Raw genomic sequence first — 24,789 nt, forward strand, 5'->3', positions numbered from 1 at the left:
CCTTTAATCCAAGCATGCCATAAGGCTAGGTCTTGCTGCTTTTGTAATCTTTGCTTTTAAAGCAAAGAACTCCCCCCCCCAGAACTCTTTACGGCACGACTTCTACTGTGGTCTGAAGACTAGAGATGTTAAATAGCTAAATCGCAACCTGTGGGTTCCTAAGTGGTGGGGATGCTGAAAGCACACGCTAGATTTCACCTTTCCAGTGCTGGTAGTGTCGTGTAATAGGGGGGTTTATAGCTACCGGGTGGGAAATGATTAAATGAGATCTCCAATTATGTTGTTTTTTTAATAAATAATATATCTGATCCCATGGCCCCTCCGTACTTATCTATGATGGAAAGAACTGGTAGATTACAGAGACATACACAAGGAAGCTTATACACAACTTTTTTTTTAATGATAAACCAAAACCTATGAGTCAACGGTCTATGCTGAAATGGTGTCATGACATAAAGTGTCTGAAATTGTATTGATTGTAATATGTGCAGAAACTCACTGGAAACATATGGACTGTTAACTGTTGACATCTAAACAGTTGTTAAATGCATACCAAACAAACCATTCAAACCAGCAGACCAGCAAAGCAGCCAGTAGATAAAAGTTATAGCAGACAACTCTATAAAATTGAGTGTTACTGTTATGCAGTGTAAGATCTATCTATCCACTTTCTACACATTCAGTCAAGCCACATATTAGAGTAGTCAGTGTGATGTGGACTCAGGATGCAGTTGCAATTAAAGGGCCCATACCATGAAAAAGCAAGTGTTTTTTTTTTTTTCAAATTTAAGATTTTAATGTCGTATGTAAACCCTATTTCAAAATGTGCTACTTGATCTCAAGTCCCCATGTGCTAAATACACAGTCATTAAAAAAAACATTAATTATAAAAACATATTTTTTACACATAAATGCTTCAGTTAAGTCATACCCGTTCATACTGAAGTTATAGTTTATTATTTTGTGTATTTTTGTTCATTTTTTTGTACATGGCAGCCAATCACTTTTTTTTTTTTTACATTAATCAGAATTAAAGATTAAAGGTACAGTAACAAGCAGTCTGTTTACCTTTAAGGGGGAAGGCTAGTCACGCCACAAAAAATAAATTTGGGCTGTTTTTGATGCATTTTCTTAAATCTATTAAAAATGGCAGGATATGGGCCCTTTAATGTTGCCATGTTTTCAAGTGATCTTGGTTCCTTTTTTTGAGAGTGCTCCGAAAGTCCAGCATCCAGTCATGTTTTCCTGAGGATGGAGATCCGGCTGTTAAGCTCTGGTTTATAGAGGCCAAAGCCCAGGCACACGGGCTGAGAGAAGTCGGTACTGAAGTTGTGCAGTGGAAGCAAGGCCGATGACGGTCCCACCTCAGAGAAGGTGATAGAGCCAGAGGCGTAGTCCAGGGAGATTGCCAGTCGGTTTCCAGACATCGTAGTCGAGAGACGTGTTTTCTTTCGGTTGTGCCACGCTGCAAGCTTTCTGTCATGCTGCTGAGTCAGACTCCATGACATCTGTGTTAGTGGGTAAAGAAGTAAACAATAAATCACCCTAATGTGCGTCCAGACAATCCCCATTTTGGCTGAGAATAGCACAGTGGAGCTGTCATGATCACTCAGTAGAAGCACAAACAGACTCATTTTATTTGCACCCCAAAACTTCACATACTCCCAGCCCAGTAGAGAAAGCCCTAGTCAAAGCCCCCACAACAGCGACATCATGAGAATATGGTGTTGTTGATTACAGAGAGCAGTGCACCACCACCAGACTCTGCTAGTTATGGGAATAGGTAGGTTGCTACAGAACCCGGACCACGTCTTTTCCTGTGCCAGTGTCTGCAGAAGTGGAGCTCAAACTCGGCACATGATTGTAGCGACAGTCGGGGTGAGCAAACAGGGATCTGCGCTACACTAAAGGCCAACACTGGGCAGCACTAGTTTAACCATCTCTTTTCTCTATTGTCTGCTCCTACAAAAAAAACTACCAACAACCACCTAAACACACATCAGACGGGTAATTGCTTGCTGTTTTTTCCATGTACTCACATTTAAACGGGGAAAAAGCATATATATATAAAGAACAGGGTTGTAAATAGTGTTAAATGACATCTGAGCTTTTTTCACCACACCTGAAGTTTCCTAATATTTCATACTATGCTATTTATACAATAAAGAACAACTTAAAATACTCAAAAACTGCCTTCTGTGCCACCTCGAAACTTGCACTTAAAGTATCAACAGGAACCAGTTGTGGCACAACTGTTTTAATCAATTTATGATTTTATGATATATTTTTGAATGTATATGGGGATATATGGCGACTAACACCATCATGTGTTACAAGTATAAGATCCTTGAGGAACTTTTTAGTTTGAAACTGTGGAGTAAACTCACAGGTGCTTTGAGGAACCGTCAAGGAATCTTATTTTTCTAAAACCTGTTCTTGAAGGTTCCTCAAGACACCTCAAGAGGTTCCTCCACAGTTTGAAAGTGAAGAACCCTCAAAAGGTTCCTCAAGGATCTGGTAGACTGGCTAACACTCACAGATTTATTTCAATATACAGAGGTAGATAAAAAAGGCAGTTTTGTTGGTTGAGACTGTTTTATAAAAGATTAGTACCTTATTACAGCCAAAGGCGGTCCCCTCTTTGCCTTTTCTCCCAATGCTTTGGTAGGTTATTGCTATGTCCCAGAAACCCTCTGCTTCTAGTTCCCAGTAGTGAGTCCCAGAAGAAAAGGTTTGGTTAGTGACAACCTGAGACCAGTGGTCAAATCGGTCAGGGTGATGCGAGTGAGGCAATCGATATTTGACCCTCGTCACTGATTGCAGGTCATCAGAAACACTCAGCAGTGGATGAGCAGAGTTGGCATCCAGCGTTAAAGGACAGCTCACTGCCAGAAGAGAGAAAAAACAAATGCCTCAGAAGTGGCCACTAGGTGTTCAAAGTTCTCCACAGCATCTGATGTATATTAGGGAGTCACCTGAGGTGGCACGTCTGTTATTGTGAAACACAAAAGATGAACTGATTCTCAAAGGCTAGTTAAAAATGACACATTTTTCAAAATAACAAGAAAAGAAAAAGGCCCAAAGCTAACGTTTGAGCATCCTGCATTATTAGTACTTAGTAACACCTCGTTTGGCAAGTATCCCAGCTTGTAAACACATTTTGTAGCAGCTAAGAGTCTTTCAGTTCTTGTTTGGTGTATTTTTGTCCATTCTTTCTGCAATAGGCTTATAGTGTCGTAAGGTTCTTGGATTGTCTTGCTACACTGCTCTTTTGAGCTCTATTCACAGATTTTTGATGATGTTGACGTCCGGGGACTGTGAGGGCCATGGCAAAACTTTCCGATTGTGCTTTCCTGAGGTAGTCCATAGTGGATTCTTAGGTGTGTTTAGCGTTTGAACAGATGTTGTGATCTTTGCTTCCAGAATTCCATGATTTCTTGCTTCCAAAGTATGATCGATCCACACATGTCCTTAACAGTTGGAGAGGTGTTTTTTCCATGAAATCATGGTGCCTTTTCCACCTGCCATACCATGTTTAACCTTAAAAGTGCTTCTTTAACTTTCCAAAATGCATCAGGTTTGTTTAGATGTTCATTTGAAAACATCTGATGCTTGAATTTGGTGTTTTTTCTGATGATGTCCACGAAGGTCATATCGGTGCAAGTGTTGCTGCACAGCTGCACAGTAGAACAGTGCACCACCACTTCTGCTGTCTGCTGAATCTTCTCGTCCTTTGAGTATTTTGTCTTCAACTCACTTAACTACATGGCCATATATGAATGTTATGACCACCCACCTAATAATGGGAATAACTACCTTTGGTTTGGATGACACTAGCGAGATGTCGTGGCATGGACTGCGTCAGGTCACGGCAGGTGTTCACTATAGAGGCTAGCTGGTCTACAGTGATGCGTCATTTGCTCTATACCACTTGTCGGAGTTTTCGTTCCCTTTTGGCATCAATGGTCCGTGGGGCACCACTGTAATGCCGTTGTTCAAATACTTATGCTATACTATATGTTCAAAAGAGAGAACAGTGTGAGCTATTGTTATGTATGTTCTGTTCTGGCTTTCTGCCCCTTTTTTCGATTCCAATATATTAAAGTACAAGGCTAACCATCTCATTATGCCTGTTAGTAAATCCTCTCTATACAGGCTGATTTCTTATTTTGTTGTAAGTGTAAAACTTGGGACTCACACAAATCTCTCTTGAGTTCAATAAGGCATCGCAGCGTCTCCGATATGAATTCCCTGTATTTCTGCTCCACGTGTTCCAGAATGCGCTTCTTATTCATGCTTGGCAGTTCTGGAGTAAACAGTGGCGAGGTGAGGTCAGTCACAAGCCTGCAACAAAGAAAACAGTGAAATGTGCATAACATCTCCTTCTGTCTGAAAAGGATATTAGGGCTGAAATTAGGCACCCACATACAGACATGGTACACACTTACTTTGCATGCTCTGATTGAAATGCCTGCAAAGCAAAAATACACATCATTGAGACAGATGCTGAAATAACACAGACCTACTTTATTTTTAGAAATTTAAAGCAGAATAATTAGATACATCTCTTTTGCAGTAGGTGTTCATTTCAGCTTTTCTTATACACACAGCAATAATGCTATGTGGCTGATAAAATTTGTAAAAACTGGGTTTCACTGAGGTTATGTATTAGCAAGAACCTGGCAATACCATTCTTAGGTGATATTTTAATAGTATGTTAGGGAAAGTGTTAGTATAAAAACACACCATACATATACATAAAATCTCCATAAACTTTTTATCCAAGATGAATTATTATCCAGACCAGTGGAATCTGAAGACAGAGTACAACACTGCTCTCTAGTGGTCAGGGTTTAAATGCAACACAAAATGAACCACTGTCAATCCTGTTTTACAAAACATAATATTGTGATACTTTGATATACTGTCATTGAACATGGACCTCTTGGCAGTCATAATACGGACAATTCCCTTTACTCTGCCCCTTTCTAGTCTTCGTAAAGGAAAAAACAATAGGTGGGTAACCCGATAGGTGGGTAACTGACTTATTGTTGCTGTTTCAGAAATAGGTCAGTATCGTTTTGTCCCGTTTGCGTATGTTTGTGATGGATAATCACAAATGGTTTGCTTAACAGCAGCAATTGTAGCAACAGTTTGCTAATGCTAATGCTAATTAATTGGCATGACCTTGCTCTCTCTAATATTATATCATGGTAATTGACCATACATTTGCGAAGGGATTAATGGCCGTGAGGATCTACTAAGATGTTTGCAAGCACATTGGGATTGTGTAGATTCATGCAGAATTCTAAATACTATGCTAAGTAACAGTAGCAAGGTAACATTAGTCAGGTAACATTAGCAAGGTATAGCGATGTTGGGTGAGGCAGGCGACTGACATGTGAACGCTGCGCTAGCAATGATGGACAACTGGCAGCTTACTTTGCTGTATTTTGGTTGCTGTGTTTGGATGTTGGGTTTTGGATGCTGCATATTGTCTTTTGGTCCACAAGCCCAGTGTTATTACCTTCAAATATCAATCCTTGTTCTCCAGAATAGTGTACACAGCCTTTAAAGGAATGTTTTTTTGATAAGCCACCTTCGCAGATGATAGCAATTGTCATTTTTGGACATTATGTTTTCTCATGAACACGCAACACTACAACTGTTAACACCTGGCATTAACATGTGGGTGATCTGATCATAAGTGGCCAGCACTAAGTACCAATGTGAACGGGGTATGTCTCATTGATGCACTGTAATTCTATCACTCAAAGCACCTATGGAGGTGATCAGGGACGCATATGGCCGCATTTTGGGTGTGGACGCTAAAGCATCTTGCTGGATCGTGGATGGTAACTAATTACTGCTCATATCAACCACGTCATTGCAATACCTGGAAATTCAGTAATTTTGCACGATTGTTTGGAAATCGGCTGCTCTCTCGGCTAAGCAAGCTAGGATAATGGTAACGCCTACTTTTGCTAGCCAGTCTATGAGGATTTAAGTGTTGGTTAGCATCGAGCCTAAATCTTCCAACACGTGGTATAATAAAGAAAACTCTGCTTAGACTCAAGGTGATTTTGAACATCTGTGCGCTCAGATAAGAGAAGCAGAAATTGATCTCTTACCCAGATGAGCAGAAAGGGATCCGTCTCCTGCAGCAGGCTGCCCAGATAGCGGTAAATGCTTTCCGTCTGTTCCAAGCCCCCTTTCGCACGGCCCAGGTCCTCCTGCAGTCGATCGATGGCCTGCTGCCTCTCCTGCTCATTTACATTCTTCAGGGCCATCACCAGGCTGTCGACCTGGGCCCGCAGGGCTAAGCCCAGCCGCGCCATCTGAGAGTCATCTGCCACAAACGAGCCCTAAGATGGAAACCGGAACACAGAGTTTTATACAGAGCTTGAAAGGAGAGAAGATGTGTTGTAGGCTCTGGAATAGAGAGAGGAAGGACAGATTTACTTACTGCTACGTTGCTGCTTGATTTCTCATGTTCCTGAAGGATCCTTGCCCCACTCTTCATCTTTTCCTCTGCTTGGTTGCAAAGAGACTGCACTGTGACCTATGAAAAAATCATGTCAAGATGACTTAAATGAGTAAAACAAGAAAAAAAGGTTGTGTGTGTGTGTGTGTGTGTGTGTGTGTGTTTTCCCAGTTTTTATTTTTTATATCAGGCCGGTTCCATTGTGGGAACATTTCATAATCAGTAGACAAATAAAAATGGTGCAGATTATGTGAATCGGACGTTCCTTGGAAACACCATTTTGTCAGCATGTAGAATAAGTTGCAGGGTCGCAGAGTCTCTACACGTGGAGACATAATCAGGTACTTAGCAGGGGCATTTGATAAAAAGCGTTTAGAGGTTAACAACATGCCCATTGTTGGTGGCAGCAGAGCAATTCGATTTGCTCAAGAGGGGCGGTGTAAGGGGGTGCAGGGTGCAAATAAATGACATGATGCACAAGATTAAACTACAGGCTCCACATTGCATTGCGATAACAACACTGAGGCCGGATATTGTGTACTACTCAGAAAGAGCCAAAAGTTCCATTTGAAGTCGGACTTCACAAAAGGAAAAGGTTGAGATATGCAGACTTGGGGGGCTGAGGTGAGAGAGTGTGGGTGGCAGGCATGTTTTAAACCAGTAAAGGTAGACATTAGGGGTTTTGTAACAAGGTTTGTCCCATTTTTACTGGTTGAATTTTGGATTTAGAGGCTGCATGCTAATGAAGCCATGAAGGAATTGTCAGACGTTGTCAGATGGTTTAGTGTTTTTGAGGTTGTGAGTAAAATCCTGTAAAAGAAGTGAGCTTGGAGAGGAGTGCGTCTGGGATGGGTCTGGGACTTTGGCACGATTGAGCCTTCTGGAGGTGTCGTGGGCTTAATTCAGTAAAAGGAGGTTCTTTCCTGATGACCCCTGTGAAGAGCTTGCAGTGTAGTGGGTGATTACAGTGTGGGTCAAGGGAATGGGCTGGGCCCTATGTGTAACCTTTACTGTTTGGTCTTGTCAGGATCTTAAATCAGCTTAATATTCAACGACAGATGCTAGCGGGAATGTTGTTGATCAATGGTCGATCAATGGTCACAGCCACACAGAAGAATAAGAGATAATAACGGAAGTGGGCTTCATTCAGGGACATACTGACACAGGGATGTGTCTGTCTGAATGCAGTGGGTGATTAGAGTATGGGGGAAAGGAAAGAGCTTGGCCCTATGTGTAATCCTAATTGTTAGGTGCTGGATTGCATTATCTTCCTGTATTATTTCACAATTAAAGTTTTTACTTTCTTCCATAGTCACCATTGTGGCAGAGGTGGGCAATTCCTTTCTGAAGGGTCAGATTCCTGCAAAGATTTGTGCTTTTCCTGCCGATGCACACCTGATTGAACGCCAGGTCTGTTAGAGCAGGGAAATCAGCAAACTGTGCTGAACAGCGGCCCACCGTTGCCCACCACTGCATTATAGAGATACAGGTTTTGTTATGGCAGTCATGATATGCTTAAAGGGACACACCGGCCAAAATGATATGTATATATGTGTTGGATACATGATTCTCACCTCCTAAAGCCCTTCTTGTGATGTATATTGTAGGTGGAAAGAACATTTAAAAAACTGGGCTGTTTCAGTGTAACCAAAGTAGCCATAGGCTAATATTGTGTAGATCCCCCCCCCCCCCCCCCCCCATGTCACCTGACCCATCAAGACATGGTGTTTTGTGGTATCTGGCTATACCTTTAAGTCCTGTAGGTTGTAATGTGGGGCCTACATGGATCTCATCAATGAGCCTTGAGGACCCATGACCCTTCCTTGGAGTGCTTTTGGACTCCTGTGCACCGGGAACACTTCACAAGCCTGCTGTTTATTCACTTCACCTGTCAGTGGGTTTAATGTTAGGGCTGATTATTAGCCTCTAAATTCAGTAGTTAGGCTAGCAGAGGGGGATTCCCAATGGCTGTATTCTATGTATTGTACACTCTTTAAAGTGTTCCTCAAGGTTCTTTGGTAAAAGGAAAGATTCTGTATACAACTAAAACCATTTGGATGCTTAAAGCAACATGATGAGAGAATTGGCATTTCTTGCTCCAGGGCTCCCCCTTTAGTCAGGAAGTGCAATTCAAACATCATGTTAAATGCTTCTTATAAGCCAAAGTGCCCCTTTAATGTAGCATCTGACTCTAGCTTTGACATTTGTGGTTGATCCACTGGTCACCTTGTAATCTTCCTGCAGTTTTCCCAGACCCTTAACCTGGTGATGAGCATGGCTGCCCTCCAAGATGCAGTCTGCACAGATATACTCTCTATCGTCCAAGCAGTAATAGCGAAACACCTCCTGATGGGCAGAACACCTCCGGTGGGACATGTCTATCAGTGGTTCCACTAATAGGTGATTGCTGTAAGCTGGGCACTGCAGGTGAGGCTGCAGGTGCTGTTCACACAGCGAGACCTCACAGCGCATACAGCTTTTCACAGCAGGATACACCGGTCCTGCGCCCCCCTTCTCTTCCGGACAGCAGTCGCATGCCACCATGGCATGGTCCTCCTGACACTGCGGGCATGCAAAGTGCCCTGTGGTGGTACTGGAGCCTTGAGTCTGCCCCCAAATCTCCCACACGCAGTTCGGACAGAAGCTGTGGCCGCAGGGTAAGGGGTACGCTGGGCCGAACAAGTCTCGACACATGGGGCATGTAAGCTCCTCCTCCAAGGAACCCATAGTGGTAGAGGTGATCTAATGGAGATAAGCAGTTCACAGTGGGTGCATGGGTTCAGTGGGTAAACATAATATAACATCAGAATAAATCTCTTTACACAAACTCTGGCAGTAGAATAAGTCATAAGGAAGAGCTTAGTAGCTTTAATCATGGCACTGTCACAAAATGACACTTTTGCCACAAGTCAGTTTGTAAAAGTCTTATTTTGCTAGAGCTGCCTTGGTCAACCGTAAGTGGTATTATTATGAAATGTAAGCATCTAGGAACAGCTCAGGTAGTAGGCCATTGACTGCTGAAGCATGTTGCTCATAAAAATCACTTGTCCCCTACTGCATCATTCACTACAGAGCCCTACAGAATGCCTCTAAAAGCAACATCAGCACAAGAGCTTAACATTGTAAGCTTCACAAAATGGGTTTCTGTGGCAGAGGAGCTGTATGCAAGCTTAAGATTACTATTGTAGTAATGCTAAGCACAACGCCACTGTGGAAACAAGTTCTTCAGAGTGATAAATTACACTTCACTATCTGGTAGTCTGATGGAACACTTTGGTGGATGCCAAGAATTTACTCAAAATCAAGCTCATGTCAGACATACATTAAGCCTTAAAGCCTGGTTAATTTTAGAGGATAAAAGGAGTTTGGAAAATGGTTGAATGTAAACATTTAAAAATGTGCTCATCTTGAAATTACAATATTTTAGCAAACAACACATCTGAATTGAACCTGGTTAATTACGACAAAGCTCCATGTTACATTTTACCCAACCATGTTAGTTTGTGTCTCGACACTACTAAGGACACGTCTGCTTAAAGGCCGATTATGAGATAACATCAGATCCAACTACTTGTTTAATCGGTTTCCTAAATGGACTACTTATAGGATTTTCCACATGATTGTCCTATGATTAAGAGACTCTTTGATGAGTTTCTACATAATCTATTCAAGAGCACTTCTGAAAGTGCTACAATATAAATAACACATTCATATCTGAAAGGAAAAAAAGCACCTACACCCTGGTCTTAGCCTGATTTCTATCTGTTACAACTACGGGACCTTACGAGCTGGTCCAACACCCTAATCTCCTCTTTCCTCTCCTGCTCTGGACTTCTCTAGAACATTTAGTGTTCATGAAGGAATACTAACCTTTCTGTACCCGATACAGGGCATTAAAATGCAGGCATTGTAAAAGCAGAACAGGCAGAAACTCCACAGTGTGACTACAGCACCTGGCTTATCCCACTATAGTACCTTCTTAATCTGAAAGATTGACCTCTTGACATGAAGCGCTGCTAAGCTTTGAGTCAGTCACATGACCCACTTAGCAAAGGGTGTGGAATTGTGTGTTCCTTTTTTGTTGTGGGTGTTTTTTGTTTGTTTGTTTGTTTTGAGATTTTATGGAAATTATACTCTTCAGGTTCCATTATAGCAGGTTATATTCCTCTGGGCTCGGCACTGTCGGTCTCATTCCTCCCGTTTTTGCAAGGAACCCAGCTCACCTGTTAAAACTGGGGCTGTCATTTGTTTAAAATTGATTTCTGAAAAATAATCTTCATCAAAATGGAAATTTTTAGTATCAGCTGTAGTGATATATAATTTGGTACTAATTTCTCTCCATAGGGCAATGCTACATTTTCGGTAATGTCACCAATAGAAAATTGTGTAATATAAAGTCACAATGTCACCAGTCTTACTTACATGTTCGTCGCCAGTAATGAAAAGTAATAAAGAAAAGATGACAAATACTTTTCATTGGTTGTTGTCACCCATCAATGGAGGGTAGCAATGGCTCGTCACTAGTCTGGAATGATATGAATAGATACAGTTATTAACCATCAGAAGCTACTAATAAGTGTAGTAGGTCCAACTAAAACATAAAATGTGCACACAAGCAATAACTAATATTTTCCATTCAAAGGAGTGCTAATGCTCGAAATCAGCAAACTTAGAGGTCCTTTTACTCTCATACTCCTGCATACCTAGATTCGCACCTTGCATCCCAAGTGAATTAATCGCAAGTGGGCAGTACAAAGTACAGGCGTAAACGGGGTCTTATCGTTCAAACTACATCTGACCTCATTATTCTTGTAGCATGAATGACAAAGCGCCTCAATACACAATCCATAGCAAAGACCTGCCGGCATCGACTGCGTCACAGCCCCAGGAAAATACATAATAACCGCGAGACCACAGCGTCCAATGCCTGCACGAGTTCGCTGAGCACACTACAATAACAAACTATTTTGGAGATGCTTTGGCCCACATCATAAACTTCAAGAACTGACTGTTCATTTGCTGCCTAATATGTGTATACAATGTTTTTTCCAGTTTTCCCAATTTTCTCAAAAATATGCCATTATTTTGGCACAGTAAGTCCCATGTTAATATGTTAATAAAATATGTTGTTAAAATACCCTGGCTCAGCAAGCTGCCACTGTTGGGCCCTTCAGCAAGGCCTCTCTGCTCCCCGGGCACCGCAGCAATGGCACATGTGCTTACTGTCACTGTGTGTTTGGTGAAGGCCAAAATCCATCCGTGTCCATCACAAATAGTGAATATGCTTGTCTTGTCTCGTCGTATGTTTTTTTGTCTAAACTGGATGGTTTGATTGGTCTACCAGCATGACCTACGTGCCCAAGCTATAGACAACCACGTTGACCACGTTGGTTGACCAGCACAGCCAAACTAGACCAACTAGTCATCCAGTATGACCAGCTTGACCAAGTGTAGGGTATGTTTTCCTTATTCTTACCCATTTAGTGTATGTTTCCCCCTGAATGACCAGCTTTTTAGACCATCTGAAACCAGCTATCAGCAAAAGCTGGTCCTGAGCTGGATTTCTCAACAGGGTAATTTGCCTCCTTATTATTTTGCCATTATTTTAGTCATCATTTCAAGACAGTAAACAACTTCTGCTGACGGAAACTCATTAAAAGAAACACATTTTCACTCTCTATATGTGCTCAAGTTCAAGCGCAACTATCAGTGTCGTATGAGCTCCTCAAGTGAGGACAGAGGGACCCGCGGACAGACAGCCGTCCTTGCTGCAGAGTAGAATAGTCAACAAAGGCAGGCGCTGAAGAAAAGAGGCCTTTTCGTACAAAGGGAGTTGGTCGGCAAGGGGAGGGGAAGACTGAGACTGAGACTGAAGGGATGACACGAAGACGGGCATTTTCTTCTTTGTCGATATCGCTTTCTCCCAGCAGCTCATTTCGGGTGAACACATAAGATACGCTATATTAACGACGACGCGGAGACCAATTCAGACGTCTAGAAAGGCTGCCCTGGGCTAGACACGGCTGCGCAGCCGAACGGCTCAGTGCCGGATGTTGTGTTTCTGCTGCTGGTCTCTCCTATAATTTCATATTCACCTAACTGACAACTGGTAAGTAGTTCGCTAGTCGTATTCTGAGCCACGACGTGCCCAGTAAACCAATGGAGGGACATGCGTATTTTACGTAGTCATACGAAAATATGAATCGTGGTTATTGTTATGGTTATGATCATACAGCGCAACAGGTCGCCTGTACAGTACGCTGAAGTCCGAGTACGCTTCTAGCTGGGGGAAAAATATTCAAGAAAAGCAGTTTCCACATTGGGTAGCTAGCGAATGCATCATGAAACGAAACGAAACATTTGCCTCGCCATTAGCTAGCTTGTTTTTTTGTTAGCTAGCTAGCTAGCTTCTTAAGCGCCTGCTTCTTATTGGAATTCTTCGGTCCACCTTAAATGGTCCGGCAGCGACGCTTTGGCGCTTCTGACAAGCTTACAATGGACGCGAATGCAACGGCGGCACCATTTAAGGTGGAGCTGAAAATTCCCATAACAAGCCGAGCCAATTTGTTTTAAATCATTGTGGCTTAGTGTTTTGTGATACTGAAAGTGTTCCAGTGTTCCGGTATGGCATATGCGAGAACACTTCAACTATTTCGGAGCTTATTTGTTGCTAAATAAGACAACATCGTCAACTGCAATAGCTAACAGCTAGAAGCTATCGCTAGATAGCTATAGCTAACGACCCAGCTTTTCCTAACGCTCAGTAAAGTCTAGCTAGCTATCATCCTTCATTTAGCCTGGTGTGTAAGACAGAGGACAAGCCTGTCTGTAATATCAACACCTGAGGCATATGCATTTAGTTTGTGCCCTGTCTTCCTTCACAGGAATCCCGAATAATGGAGGCAACAAAACACGTCGCTAAAATCTGTAGTAATCCTATTGAAGTTAATGAAATTCACATTAAGGTAAATTTAACACATCAGGAGAGTATTTAACAGAGAAGCAGCGGTGTGTTATGTCCAGTGTTGTCACAAGCCTAAAATCAAGTTGACATCTTGTCTCTTTGTTTGCATTTTGTCATTTCGCTGTACTATTATCTAAGTAGTACAGTTATCAGTGATGATAAGTCAGCATTACTTCAACAGGGGGAAATGTAAGTCATATATATATATACAGTGCCATGCCAAAATTTGGGCATTACTGCTAAAAATATCTGGTAATTGAGTGAATCTTCAAAACACAAAAATGCAATCTTCTTCTCTTTTTTTTCTTTGTTTCCATCAAGATTAGTGTATTTGGTTTTTTTGGTTTATAACATTTTAAAGTGGACATAAAGGAAAGGTTTGGGCACTCCCAGATATTGGCGCTCTAAGAAAACTTCTTAGACCTTAATAAGACCTTAGTGTTAGGACTGTGGCTTGTTCTCGGATGTCATTACAGAATTTCAAAGCTTCATAAATGCTCCGACTTCTCAAACCTTTGTCTTAATTTGTCCCAACAATCAGCAACTTGATTAGAGCTCCTCTAAGCAGCTGCCTAGCACCCTGACAATGAAAATAATTGATGCCCAAAAGCAGGCAAACACCATAAGACGTTTTCACCTAGCAGACTCCTTGGTTTATATTTAATTAAGAAATGGCAGTCAACAGGAACGGTGGAGATAAAGCTGATGTCTGACAGACCAAGACAACCTTCTTCTCATGAGAACTGCTCATAGAATCGCTAGAAAGACTATTCAAACTCTGGGAAGATTCATCAGAACCTGGAGTGGTGGTGCACTGTTTTATTGTGCAGTGATAACTACATAATCATGATCTTCATGGAAGGGCCATTAGAAGAAAAGCTTTCCTGAATTCTCATCATAAAAATTAGTGTCGGACGTCGTTTTGAAAACACCTCTCCAACTGTTAAGCCCATGGTTGGATTGATCATTCTTTGGCCTTGTGTTGCAGCCAGTGGTGAACAATATGAAGTAATTGCAGAGAATTCGAACAACCGCAGTAGTTGCGCAGAGGGTTCGCTTGCTGTATCATGCACATGGCAGCAGGGTGAACTTGACAAAGAACAATATGTGCCAATACTTCTGATTGGTCTTTTAAAAAGGGAAAAAGCATTGCATGAAGGTTTTACCTGCATGTAATGCTTGCAAACTTCCACAATGGACTACCTCAAGTGGCACAGGCTGAAGGTTTTGCCATAGCTCTCATGGGCCTCCTAACTAAACATCAACACTTTTTCCAACTTTATTATTATTTTATGAATTAATATTCTATATATCCATAATCGCAAGCCACCTCTCTTCCACAAGACGTTCTGGTTTACACCATGTAGCCCAGAGTTACCTTTGCCGAGCCCACACCACCACCAGGCTTGCTAGCTACATGCACTTACAGGCCAATGGGAGGAGCAGAAGATGCACTGGAGCGCGGGTACTCTAGTTTTGTATGTTTTTTGTTTGTACGTTTTTTTGGAACAAGGTTGTTTGTGCAACGATGAAATACAATCTGAGCAGCCTACATCACATTTAGCAAAAAAAGCTGAATTGCTTATAGATGTTGACTGAGATGTGAGACTTTTTGTTTACTTTGTCCTTTCAGTAATCTTTCTGTATTTATGCAAATTTCATTTCTTTTCGTTATGTTTCGGTCTTTGCCTCTCTTTATCCCCTGTACTCCTTGTGGTCTGAAATCCCATCCCTCTTCCAGCTCACGGTGCTCTCTGCACAGCTAACAGCCAACCCTGTTGCCACAGCAACACATGACCAGGGACAATGAACCTTGCCACAAAATCCTTAAACCCTTTCACCCATCTTCCAACCTCCTGGTACGTTCTCAGACGAATAGTCATACATATGCACGCCACCAAACAAAACGCAGCGCAACACAACCAAGAGGTTGTACTTTTGTGCAGACTAATGTCTCTCGGTGCACCAACCCTCCTTTCCTAGTTCTTATTCTTTGTGTGTAAACTTGCACTGATTGCCTAAAAGATTAAAGCTTATTAGCTCTGGAGCTACATTCCTGAGTTAGGTGTAAAACAGTGCCGTTTGAATAATTCACAGCAAGGAAGAGAGAGAAAGCACACTCATTTATGCAGTGTTCTTAATACAATAGTTGTGATGCACAAGTTTGAAAATAAATCAAAACTAATTGTAATTTTGCCCATGTTAATTATTGATTGATTAAAAAAAAAAAGTCTGATGTGCTAACACCGTAGCCCAGTGGTCTTGAGTTCAAATCCTGAGCCATGCAGCTTTGCCATCGGCGGCCGCAGTCCAAGAAAGCACAGTTGCCCGTGCTCTCTCTCCAGGTGGGTAGATGCTGCTGTCTCCCCTCATAACTATTAAATGGTATTGTCTGGCACAGGTGTCTGTTAGCTGGTGCCTGGAGACCTGGGCTTACCTCCGGGCATTTCGGCTGCCCGGCAATGGCGTATTTGTGGCAGTTCGAAAAGCGGCGGTAGCTGGCTTTGCATGTATCGGTGGAGACCTGTGTTAAGTCTTTACCTTCCAAATGTCCAATGGAGGCATTGCTAGTGCTAGGTGAGTTAATCGGCAGTACCAAATTGGGGGGAAAAAAGGGAGAAAAAAGTATCATCAATTAAAAATATATATTTTTAAATGAATCTTTCCCCAGTATGTGTTTGCACACAGCCCCAAATAAAAAAAATACTAGTGCGTGTGTAGTCATGTGACATGGAAGCAACATGGAGAACTCAAACACGAGCCAACTGAGCAACTTGAGCAGCTCATATAATCATTCATTGATCATAATCGAGGTAAAATGTTCAATTATTTGTGATCTAACGCCCAAGACTATGATTCTGTACTTCAGATGTTTTTAAGATACAACTCCAGATACATTTTCAAGCCAAAGATGGACGTTCCTGCACACTTATGGATGCACTGGCAGGAGGTATATGCACTGATAGTATAGGCAATGCTGGGCTAAACAGACCTTTGCAGACAATGAGTTTGCTACTATAGCACTTCACTAATGCTATAGTAGTAGTATCAACAATACAGGATCGCTCTTGATCATCGACAGGGATACCAAGTGAACAACAGCTTCCAGAAGGATTTAAATATTATCCATGCTGTGATCCGCAGAGTTCAGAGAACCCTGCAGAGCCATGCTGGAAGTGAAAAAGAGTTTTTCATGATGCATTCAGAACCTAGCTATCCCATGAGAAATCCCTATGAAGAGTTTAATTGTAAAAACTATAAATTAAAGGTCCTGCAGATTTGGCACTTGATAGTTTTTTGGTACAGCAACAACTTGAGGCGTTTCTTGAAGTGGTTCAGTACACTGTGTAATGTCTCTTTGATTTCATGGTGTTTTTAATGTTTCTCTTTAATTTCTTAGAAGTTGGCACATCTACACTTTTCCTCTTCTGCCTCATCCTCAACTATACAAAGTTTTCAGCCTCCCTTTACACCAAGCCCATCTGTAGAAAGTCTCCTCATCCTTTTATGCCCACTGCAAGCTCCCGTCTCCCATATTCCCTGACAGTCCACTATACTTCCTGCGTCAGTCACAGAATCTCGGAATACTCCATCACCAGACATTTCCCAGCCCTCCCGTTCAATCTGTTTTGCGTATTAGTGGTACAGGTCCCAACAGTCACTCATGGCTTCTCCAAAGTTAGCTGTGCCTGCCACGACTACAAACTTATCGCCATCCTCCTCCCACTCTGCTTCTTCCTTCTGTGCTCCCCAACACATTAGTAGCCTTAGCTCAGTGCCTGAGGCCCCCGCTAGCCCAATGGCAACTTCCTTGTGCCCAAGCACAATTCCTACTGCCCTGGTGAATGCCCCTGTCAACATCGCTGTAATTCTGGAGGAGCTTCGTATTTTGCAACAAAGGCAGATCCACCAGATGCAGATGACCGAAGAGATCTGCCGGCAAGTGTTAAGGCTGGGAGAAACAACTTGTGACCTTGATTCAGCTCCAATCATTCTGTCCCCACTGCCGCTCTGTTTGGAAGGTTCAGATTCAACATCAAAAACTTCTCGTCTTGATCAATCTACCCCACGCGCCTCTGTAACCCCTCTTTTGGCCTGCTTTTCCACCTTGCTTCCTTCACAGTCTTCAGCTAAGCCCTCCAAACCTGCCCAATCCCAAACAAACATTCTGCATCCCCATAAACCTGACAAAAAAGCAGCTCCTGAGAACCAAGCTAACGTTACAAGTTCTCGCTCTTTGGTCTCTTCCTCAGCATCGTCCTCTGTAAGCTACCCACTTGGCCTCTCTTTTGGCTTACCTGCCCACTGCTTATACGAGAAGCCCTCTAATACCATAACATCTGGCACTCATCTCTCTGCTGCTGAATCGGAGGAGTCGCAACAGACCGCTCAAGGAAGTGGCGCCGCTTCGTCCTCTGGGCGTTTACAGCATGCTTGCAGGTTTTGTGGGAAACTGTTTAGTAGTGATTCTGGCCTGCAGATACACTTGCGCTCTCACACAGGTGAAAGGCCTTACCAGTGCCCTGTGTGTCTTAGCCGCTTCACTACACGAGGAAACCTTAAGGTGCACTTCCTGAGACACCGTGAGCAAAACCCAGAGCTGTCGTTCTCCCTGTTGCCGCCCTCTTTGTTTGTGCCTGGAGTAGTGGGAACAAGTGGAGGATCGGCGCAGACTCAGCTGGTTAGTTCTTCTAACACCAGCACTCAAGAGAGGCAACAGAAACGCAGAGCAGAAGATGATCTGGGTAGTGTTGGTCTAGAGGTTTCTTCTGCAAGCGGTGGACTTTCCACGGCCTTGCAGCGCTCCCCACCCTCATCTCTGCCCCTGCCACCCAGCATAGATTTAGCTCTTTTGACCACTGCTCGCTCCCTCCTGCAACTCAATTGTGTTGCTGCTGCAGCTGCAGCTGGTACCTCAATTTCCTCTACTTCCTCAAACACCCCTTCCTTGCCTTCTTCCGCCCTGCTCTCTTCTCCTTACTCCTCGAGCTCTACACTTACTGGACTGTTTAAAGGAGCAAAGCAACAGCGTTTTGATGAGAATACTCCTCCAGTCCCTAACTTGCTCTCTCAGTCTGCTTACTCTCAACTAACTCACTTACCCAAAATCCTCTTCCCAGCTGCCTCCTCCCACCAGCCCACTGCTTTTGGCCTCCTTAGATCTCCAGTGTCAACAGCATCAAACCCATCATCCAGCCAGCAGCAAATCACCTTTTCATCTGCATCTTACCCCAAAGATTCAGCCTCCTCGGTCTCCTCTCTGTCCGTGTCCACCCCGACCTCAGACACCTCGAAGCTACAGAAACTTGTGGAAAAGCTAGAGAAGGAGCCACACACTTATTCCTCTGGAGGAAACCCTTCTAGCAGCAGCACCACAGCTGGAACACTGAGAACTGCAAGTACATCCACTACTTATGTGGTAACCACACCCCCGTTCTCTACCACAGGCACTCCGTCATCCACGTTCAGCAGGGAGATGATGGCAGCCCTAGGGATGAATACTAATCGAGAAAATGATTTTGTGGGAACTGTGATGCCTAATCTACACTTCATGGCTTCTGCTGGATCACTCACCCCAAATCAGTGCAGTGTATGCCTCCGGGTGCTTAGTTGTCCCAGAGCACTACGCCTTCATCAGGCCACCCACCTTGGTGAACGTCCCTTCTCCTGTAAGTTGTGTGGTCGCTCCTTCTCAACCAAGGGCAGCTTGCGGGCACATCTGGCAACCCACCGAGCACGGCCACCAAACAGTCGCACCCAAAATTCCTGCCCTCTGTGTCAGAGAAAGTTTACCAATGCTGTGGTACTGCAACACCACATCCGAATGCACTTGGGAGGACAGCTGCCACCAGAGGGTGTTGGAGATCATCAGGCCTCGTCAGAGCTATCTAAATCTCAAGTGCCTGACAACCCTAGTACCGTTTCCACTGTTACTGCCCCAGAGTGTAGTTCATCTGCCAATGCCCCAGAACCTCTGACCTCTCTCATCACCTCTTCCTCAGGAAGTGTCAAAAGCAAATTCAACTCTGACACTTTCTCACTTTCTGACCTTGGCCTTGACCAATCTCAAAACCGCACTCTTCAGTCAACCTCACCAGATGATACCGATCCACCTGTCTTCTCTACTAGTGTGTCCCCTTTAGCCATATCTGTCCCCTCCCCTAGCTCTGCCCAACCTCTTTCATCTTCAGTCAAAGTAGGATCTCCTGCTAATGTTGATCATTTGGATGAAGATCCAATTCAAGTTGCAAGTGCAGGGGATAAACCTCCAGCTCCCATCTCACCTTGTGTGGCAGAAGTTAGCCAAGTTGACCATGAAGTTCATGACCTAGGCATTCCTCAGGACAACGCTTCCTATGGATCAAATTCAAACCTAGAGAATCTTCTAAGCATGCCTGCCCACATCTCATCAGCATCATCTTACCCTCTAATAACCACGCCACCCTTGCAGATACTGAGCCCTGAAAATCGCTCTACTCACCCAGGACACCTATCAGAGTCTGACCATGTCTGCAAACCCAAGTCACTCACCCCAGACCCAAGTAAAGGAAGCATAATGGGTGATATCCCACAAGACACAACAAGGACCGCTTCAGGGGCAGTTTCTGAGATGGACAGCAATGCGACAGCAATGACCTACACAATGGAAAAGACAAGTGAGGGTCCAGAAAAGAACGCACCAGATTCAACTAGTATGCAGCCAGTGGAGGCAAGGATGGATACCCAGATTGATTTAACAAAACAGGGGATTGATGGGATTGGTGGTAAAGATACTGCCGATGTTGAAAAAGAGCAACCAGAGGCAATGGTATCTACCTCTTTGGCTCCTTCTCTGCCTCCATCTCGTCCAGAAAAAAAAACCTACTGTTGCTCTGAATGCGGCAAAGAGTATGCAAGCCGGAGTGGCCTGAAGGTGAGTGACCTAACTGAAATCCCAGCTCGACAACATTTCCACTGATTTCAATATGAAGGTCTATATTTGATTGATAACATAGTGAACTAGTATGAGCTTTAGGCCTGAAACATACAGGTTATTTTGCGCTGCTGGTATGCTTTTTTTTCCAGTCAACTGTCATGGCAGCCCAGTTTTGATTTTGATGTGTCCTCGATCACCCCCCCTCCCTAAGTACTAAGTCTTTTGACAGCCGCAGTGATTTAAGAACGCATGTTGAGTTTGTACAGCAGGACCACTTGCACTTGCGTACTTGTGTTGAGTATGTTTCTGTTGCAAAAGAAGTAAGCATCATTTCTTCCATACTCTCATTTCTTTACAGGGACACATGAAGCATCATGGAGTCATCCCCCATTCTTCTCCAAGGTCAAGGGTCTCTGAAAGACATCAGCCTGTGGCTTCACAAAATCTGCCCAACACTTCTTCAACACCTCCTGCCACTAGAGCATCGGTCAGTTTCTTGAACCAGTATCAAGCCCACCGCAACGCTGGCCATGTAAACCCAAAAGAGAAATCTTCTCCAGAGGGTCCAGTAAGTAATAAAGGAAAAGGGACGGAGAGATCTTTGTCGGATGAAAATGATGAGCAGCCTAAAAGATGAAGAACCTTCCTTTGTGGAAGAAAGGAAGGAAACAATGCTTTGAATTAACAAATGTAGCATTTATATTGTAGACCCTTTTGACTTTCATGTTGACTAGCTTTTTTGCTAATTAGTGAATTCACTTTCTATTCTTTTCTCTTTTTTCAGTTTGCGTAGCCCAGAATCTATCTGAGACCTGACACGGTCAATGTCAGATTGTATTTCTCAAACTAGTAATGAAGATGGAATGTAAATATGTGGTTCTAAAGTGAAGCTTGTTTATTTCGTCCACCTAATATGTGGTGGCCATGTCTTCTAAGCTGAAACCCAAAGTAAAATTTGAGTAAGCTTGAGTAACAGTAAAGAAATACAGCATCACTCAACATTCTGCTGGTACATCCAACCACTGGCAAATGGAAATATTTCAGCGCTTCATGTCTCTTTCTAGTAGATATAGTACAGATGGTGAAGATAAATGGTCAAGGAGCATCTCCTGTGGGGGACAGTGCGTGTAGCAACATTCTAAGGGCTCAGGTCTAGGCTAACTCCAATATTTTGCACAAGATTGCCCAAGAAAAGGGTGCATCAGTTCGGCTCTGAGCTGTGCACTTTTCGTTAAAGCACAGCATCATGTGTAGTTGAGTTGCAACTTCGTTTCTTGCATTATTCGCTGTTTTAAGGGTCTCTAAAATGGTCTCTAAGGACATGTTCTCACCTGTAGTTTGCTTTGGTCTGAATCAGTTAAGGAATTTGTAAACTTGGAGTGTTCTGCACTTGGTTTGGTCTCACACAGGAGAAAAATAAAGCGCACCAAAATGCCTCACAGCAAACCATGTGAGAACGTTCACCTACTGGTAAGACCTATCTGGGGCAGGAGCAAGAAAGTAAATATAGAAAGAAGGTTCAGTTTATCGTTGAGAAACAGCAGAGATGGCATTTGTTCAGAGTGGTAGCAATTATCTGGGCAACATACCAGGTTAGCTCAACCTTGCAAAGTACACCTGGTAGTTGAGTCAGATCTTGGGCAGATCATGTTCTCACCACAATCAAAGCACTCCGGAGTTCATTTGGAACCAGACGGGGGACACCTCCTCTCAAGGGTCTTGGTGTGATTGTTTTGGTCCGCATCCAAATGTGATTACTGTATTCAGAACTGCCCAATCGAATCGCACCAAGGGTGAAAATGAACCCGGCCTAAAGAGTGCAGGTGTGAAAACGCCATGAGGCCGAACATGAGAAGAACCAGCCAGTCAAATACAAGAAAAGCACAGAATTTCTAGTTTCCACAGCATTTTTCCCACAAACATTAAAAGCACCTTACTGTTGCTGCAGTGTTCATGCTTTTCTACACAGTTCCACCCCCTTAGCTTTTCTCAAGTTTTGGTAAGGCCCTTAGCACAGTGTAACACTCCTACCCACACCACTCATTGTTGGCACTTATGACTACAGTGGTCTGGCCATCTTTGCTGTAAAATTGAAAGATATGGGGCAGTAGATATGCTACAGCACACCACTGCTGTAAACACCATATTAAGAAAAAGAGCTACTGCAAGAATAAACTTGTTCATTGCATGGAAACACTCCTTAAAAACGAAATGGATTTAAAATGTGGCTTTAAAAAATGGGTATTCACTGTAAATATGTCTTTGTTAATGTTTTTGCTCCTCTTTTTGTGCTGTACTCTTAACAAATAATATCTGTCATGTAGTGACACTGGATGAACAGTCAGTAATGTGTCAACCATTAATGGTGTTTAGATCACTTAAACGTCAGTCATTGCTAGGTCTTGGTGATCAGTTCAGAATTGTCGCTGTGTTTGTTGTCGGTATAGCTTCCCTAACTAAGGCTGTGTCCAAATTGCGTACTAAACACTTATACTACAAGGTATAGACCATATACTAATCTTGATAGAGCGGGTTTGGCAGGTTAGTGCATAAAAGTATTAACATACTAACAGAAAGTGATGAAGCGTCGCTATGCCAACATACATTACTGGAGGTTCTTCTGGTGCTGTTGCCGCTGCATTTGCACCGGTATGCAGGATTTGTTCTGATGTTCCAGACGTCAGTCGCTCCTCACTTCAGGTGGTCTGTTATAACCACACTCAAAAACCTGACCGCTTTTCATTAAGCATTGCATATATTTGAGTGTACTCAACTTTATCTGTATTGCATACTACATATTCAAAAACTAAATAAAAAGAGTATGCAATTGGGACACATCCTAAAACTAAAACACACTCAATTCTGAGTGAAATGGTAACCATTTTTGTGACTCTTTATGGCGAGACTCTGTGACTCTGTTTGGACGTCCATGTTCGTGTTCTCTATCTGGATGTTCTTCCCTAAGATGATATGTGCTCACCAACCACTTTGTTAGCAATGCCTACTTGGTGGCTACACCTTGCTAGTGCTCAGTGAGATTTTGTGTTAACCATCTTCTGGCCCTTAATCAGTGGTGAGTTTCTGATCATAGAACTGTTCGAGGCTGGATATTTTTGGGTGGTGGGCAACTCTCAGCCTAGCAGTAATACTGACCCCCAGCACCCATACCAGTGCTACACCTATTGCCGCGTCAGTGTCACTGCAGTGCCAGAAATGGCTCACGACCCATATAATACAGCGGCCTAGTGGTCAAACACAGTGCAGTGGTGAATGTAGGTAAATGGTGGCTGGCTTGATGTAATTGTATACCAGTGCGTCTGTAAATCAGATATAACTACCACCATAGAAAGGCCAGCACATTTAAGGTGCAAGTGGGCATTTCTAATAAACTGGATGGTCCATTTCTCAAATGTTTTAAATGTAAACAATTATACACTTAACCTGTGTCTTATTAGGTTGTATGTGTCCTGTCGTGTCTCAAAGTCTATAAAAATGTAAATAAATGAAGAACCAAAACTTTTCTAATAAGTTAAGTGTGGTTATTGATGCTGAGGCAGTATAAGGTTTGTGGGCTCCCAGGTAGAACCAAGTAGACCTAGTGTGGGACTTAGAACCTCATGCCCTCTGCTGGTTGCATTTTAATACGCTGTTTCTTTTGGAGAAGTTTTAAGTCAGAGTTGTAATTTTGTGAAATTTTTCGAGCCCACAGCCACAGCAGCAAGAGTGTTTACTGGGCAATATAATATTAAAATACAATTGAACTACATAACCCATGGTAGTGATGTCACCTGCTCCACAGGGTTTGTAGTCCGTTTTAAATAAACGCTCATAAAATGTAAATATGTCCATTAATCATTTTGGATCATTTATATAGTATAAAGGTGATAAAATAAAAGTGAGTGTTCTATACAAGCTATTTTATAGTGTTATATATAGATATATATAGATATACACAAGAGTTTGTTCAAAAACATTCTGGAGCACTTTTGGTTTGTACTGACCACTGCAATCAGAAAAACCTCTTAAATACCTAGCTACTGTTTTGGAGCTGATCTGACCAGTGGTCCAGATTCTTTTCCTGCTTCCAACACATCAACTCCAAGAACTGACTGTTTACTTGCTGCCAGTACAGTATATATGGATCTCACCTGTTGACGTGTGCCATTGAAACCAAGTAATCAGAGGTTTTCACTTCATGTCAGAGTTTTTATGTTATGGCTAATACGCTTTTCAGTTTAATACGCTTTTTAAGTTCAGGTTTATTTCTCTAGCGCTTCTATAACAGACCTACAAAGCAGCTTTATAGAGATCCACGTCCACAGTTGAGGAAGCCAGAGGCGACAATGACAAGAAAAACTCCCTCAGAGAGAGAGGAAGAAACATCTCAACACTCAAAAGGGGAACCCATGCTTTTCTGTTGACACC

The 24,789-nt window shown here is 42.9% G+C and overlaps 2 protein-coding genes across 3 annotated transcripts; one reads left to right on the forward strand and one right to left on the reverse strand.

Moving 5' to 3' along the window:
* Positions 1 to 405: 405 nt before the first annotated feature.
* trim110 (tripartite motif containing 110) lies at positions 406 to 12,538 on the reverse strand. 2 transcript variants are annotated; one of them, XM_072688275.1, is made up of 9 exons: positions 11,623 to 12,538; positions 10,907 to 11,009; positions 8,711 to 9,226; positions 6,467 to 6,562; positions 6,132 to 6,365; positions 4,449 to 4,471; positions 4,199 to 4,344; positions 2,614 to 2,885; positions 406 to 1,508 (listed from the first exon to the last, which is right to left on the reverse strand). In XM_072688275.1, the coding sequence occupies exons 3-9, from the start codon at positions 9,209 to 9,211 to the stop codon at positions 1,236 to 1,238; spliced, it is 1,545 nt and encodes a 514-aa protein (XP_072544376.1). In that variant the 5' UTR covers positions 9,212 to 9,226; positions 10,907 to 11,009; positions 11,623 to 12,538; the 3' UTR covers positions 406 to 1,235. The 2 variants fall into 2 exon arrangements, with proteins under 2 accessions (XP_072544376.1, XP_072544375.1); XM_072688274.1 differs by having other exon boundaries at positions 8,711 to 11,009.
* On the forward strand, positions 12,221 to 23,892 carry sall2 (spalt-like transcription factor 2). The gene is made up of 3 exons (XM_072688272.1): positions 12,221 to 12,593; positions 16,849 to 20,361; positions 20,723 to 23,892. Exons 2-3 carry the CDS (start codon positions 17,113 to 17,115, stop codon positions 20,999 to 21,001), a joined length of 3,528 nt encoding a protein of 1,175 aa, XP_072544373.1. The 5' UTR covers positions 12,221 to 12,593; positions 16,849 to 17,112; the 3' UTR covers positions 21,002 to 23,892.
* Positions 23,893 to 24,789: the final 897 nt, after the last annotated feature.

The sequence above is a fragment of the Salminus brasiliensis genome, chromosome 9, assembly GCF_030463535.1.
Source record: "Salminus brasiliensis chromosome 9, fSalBra1.hap2, whole genome shotgun sequence".
Lineage (NCBI taxonomy): Eukaryota > Metazoa > Chordata > Actinopteri > Characiformes > Bryconidae > Salminus > Salminus brasiliensis.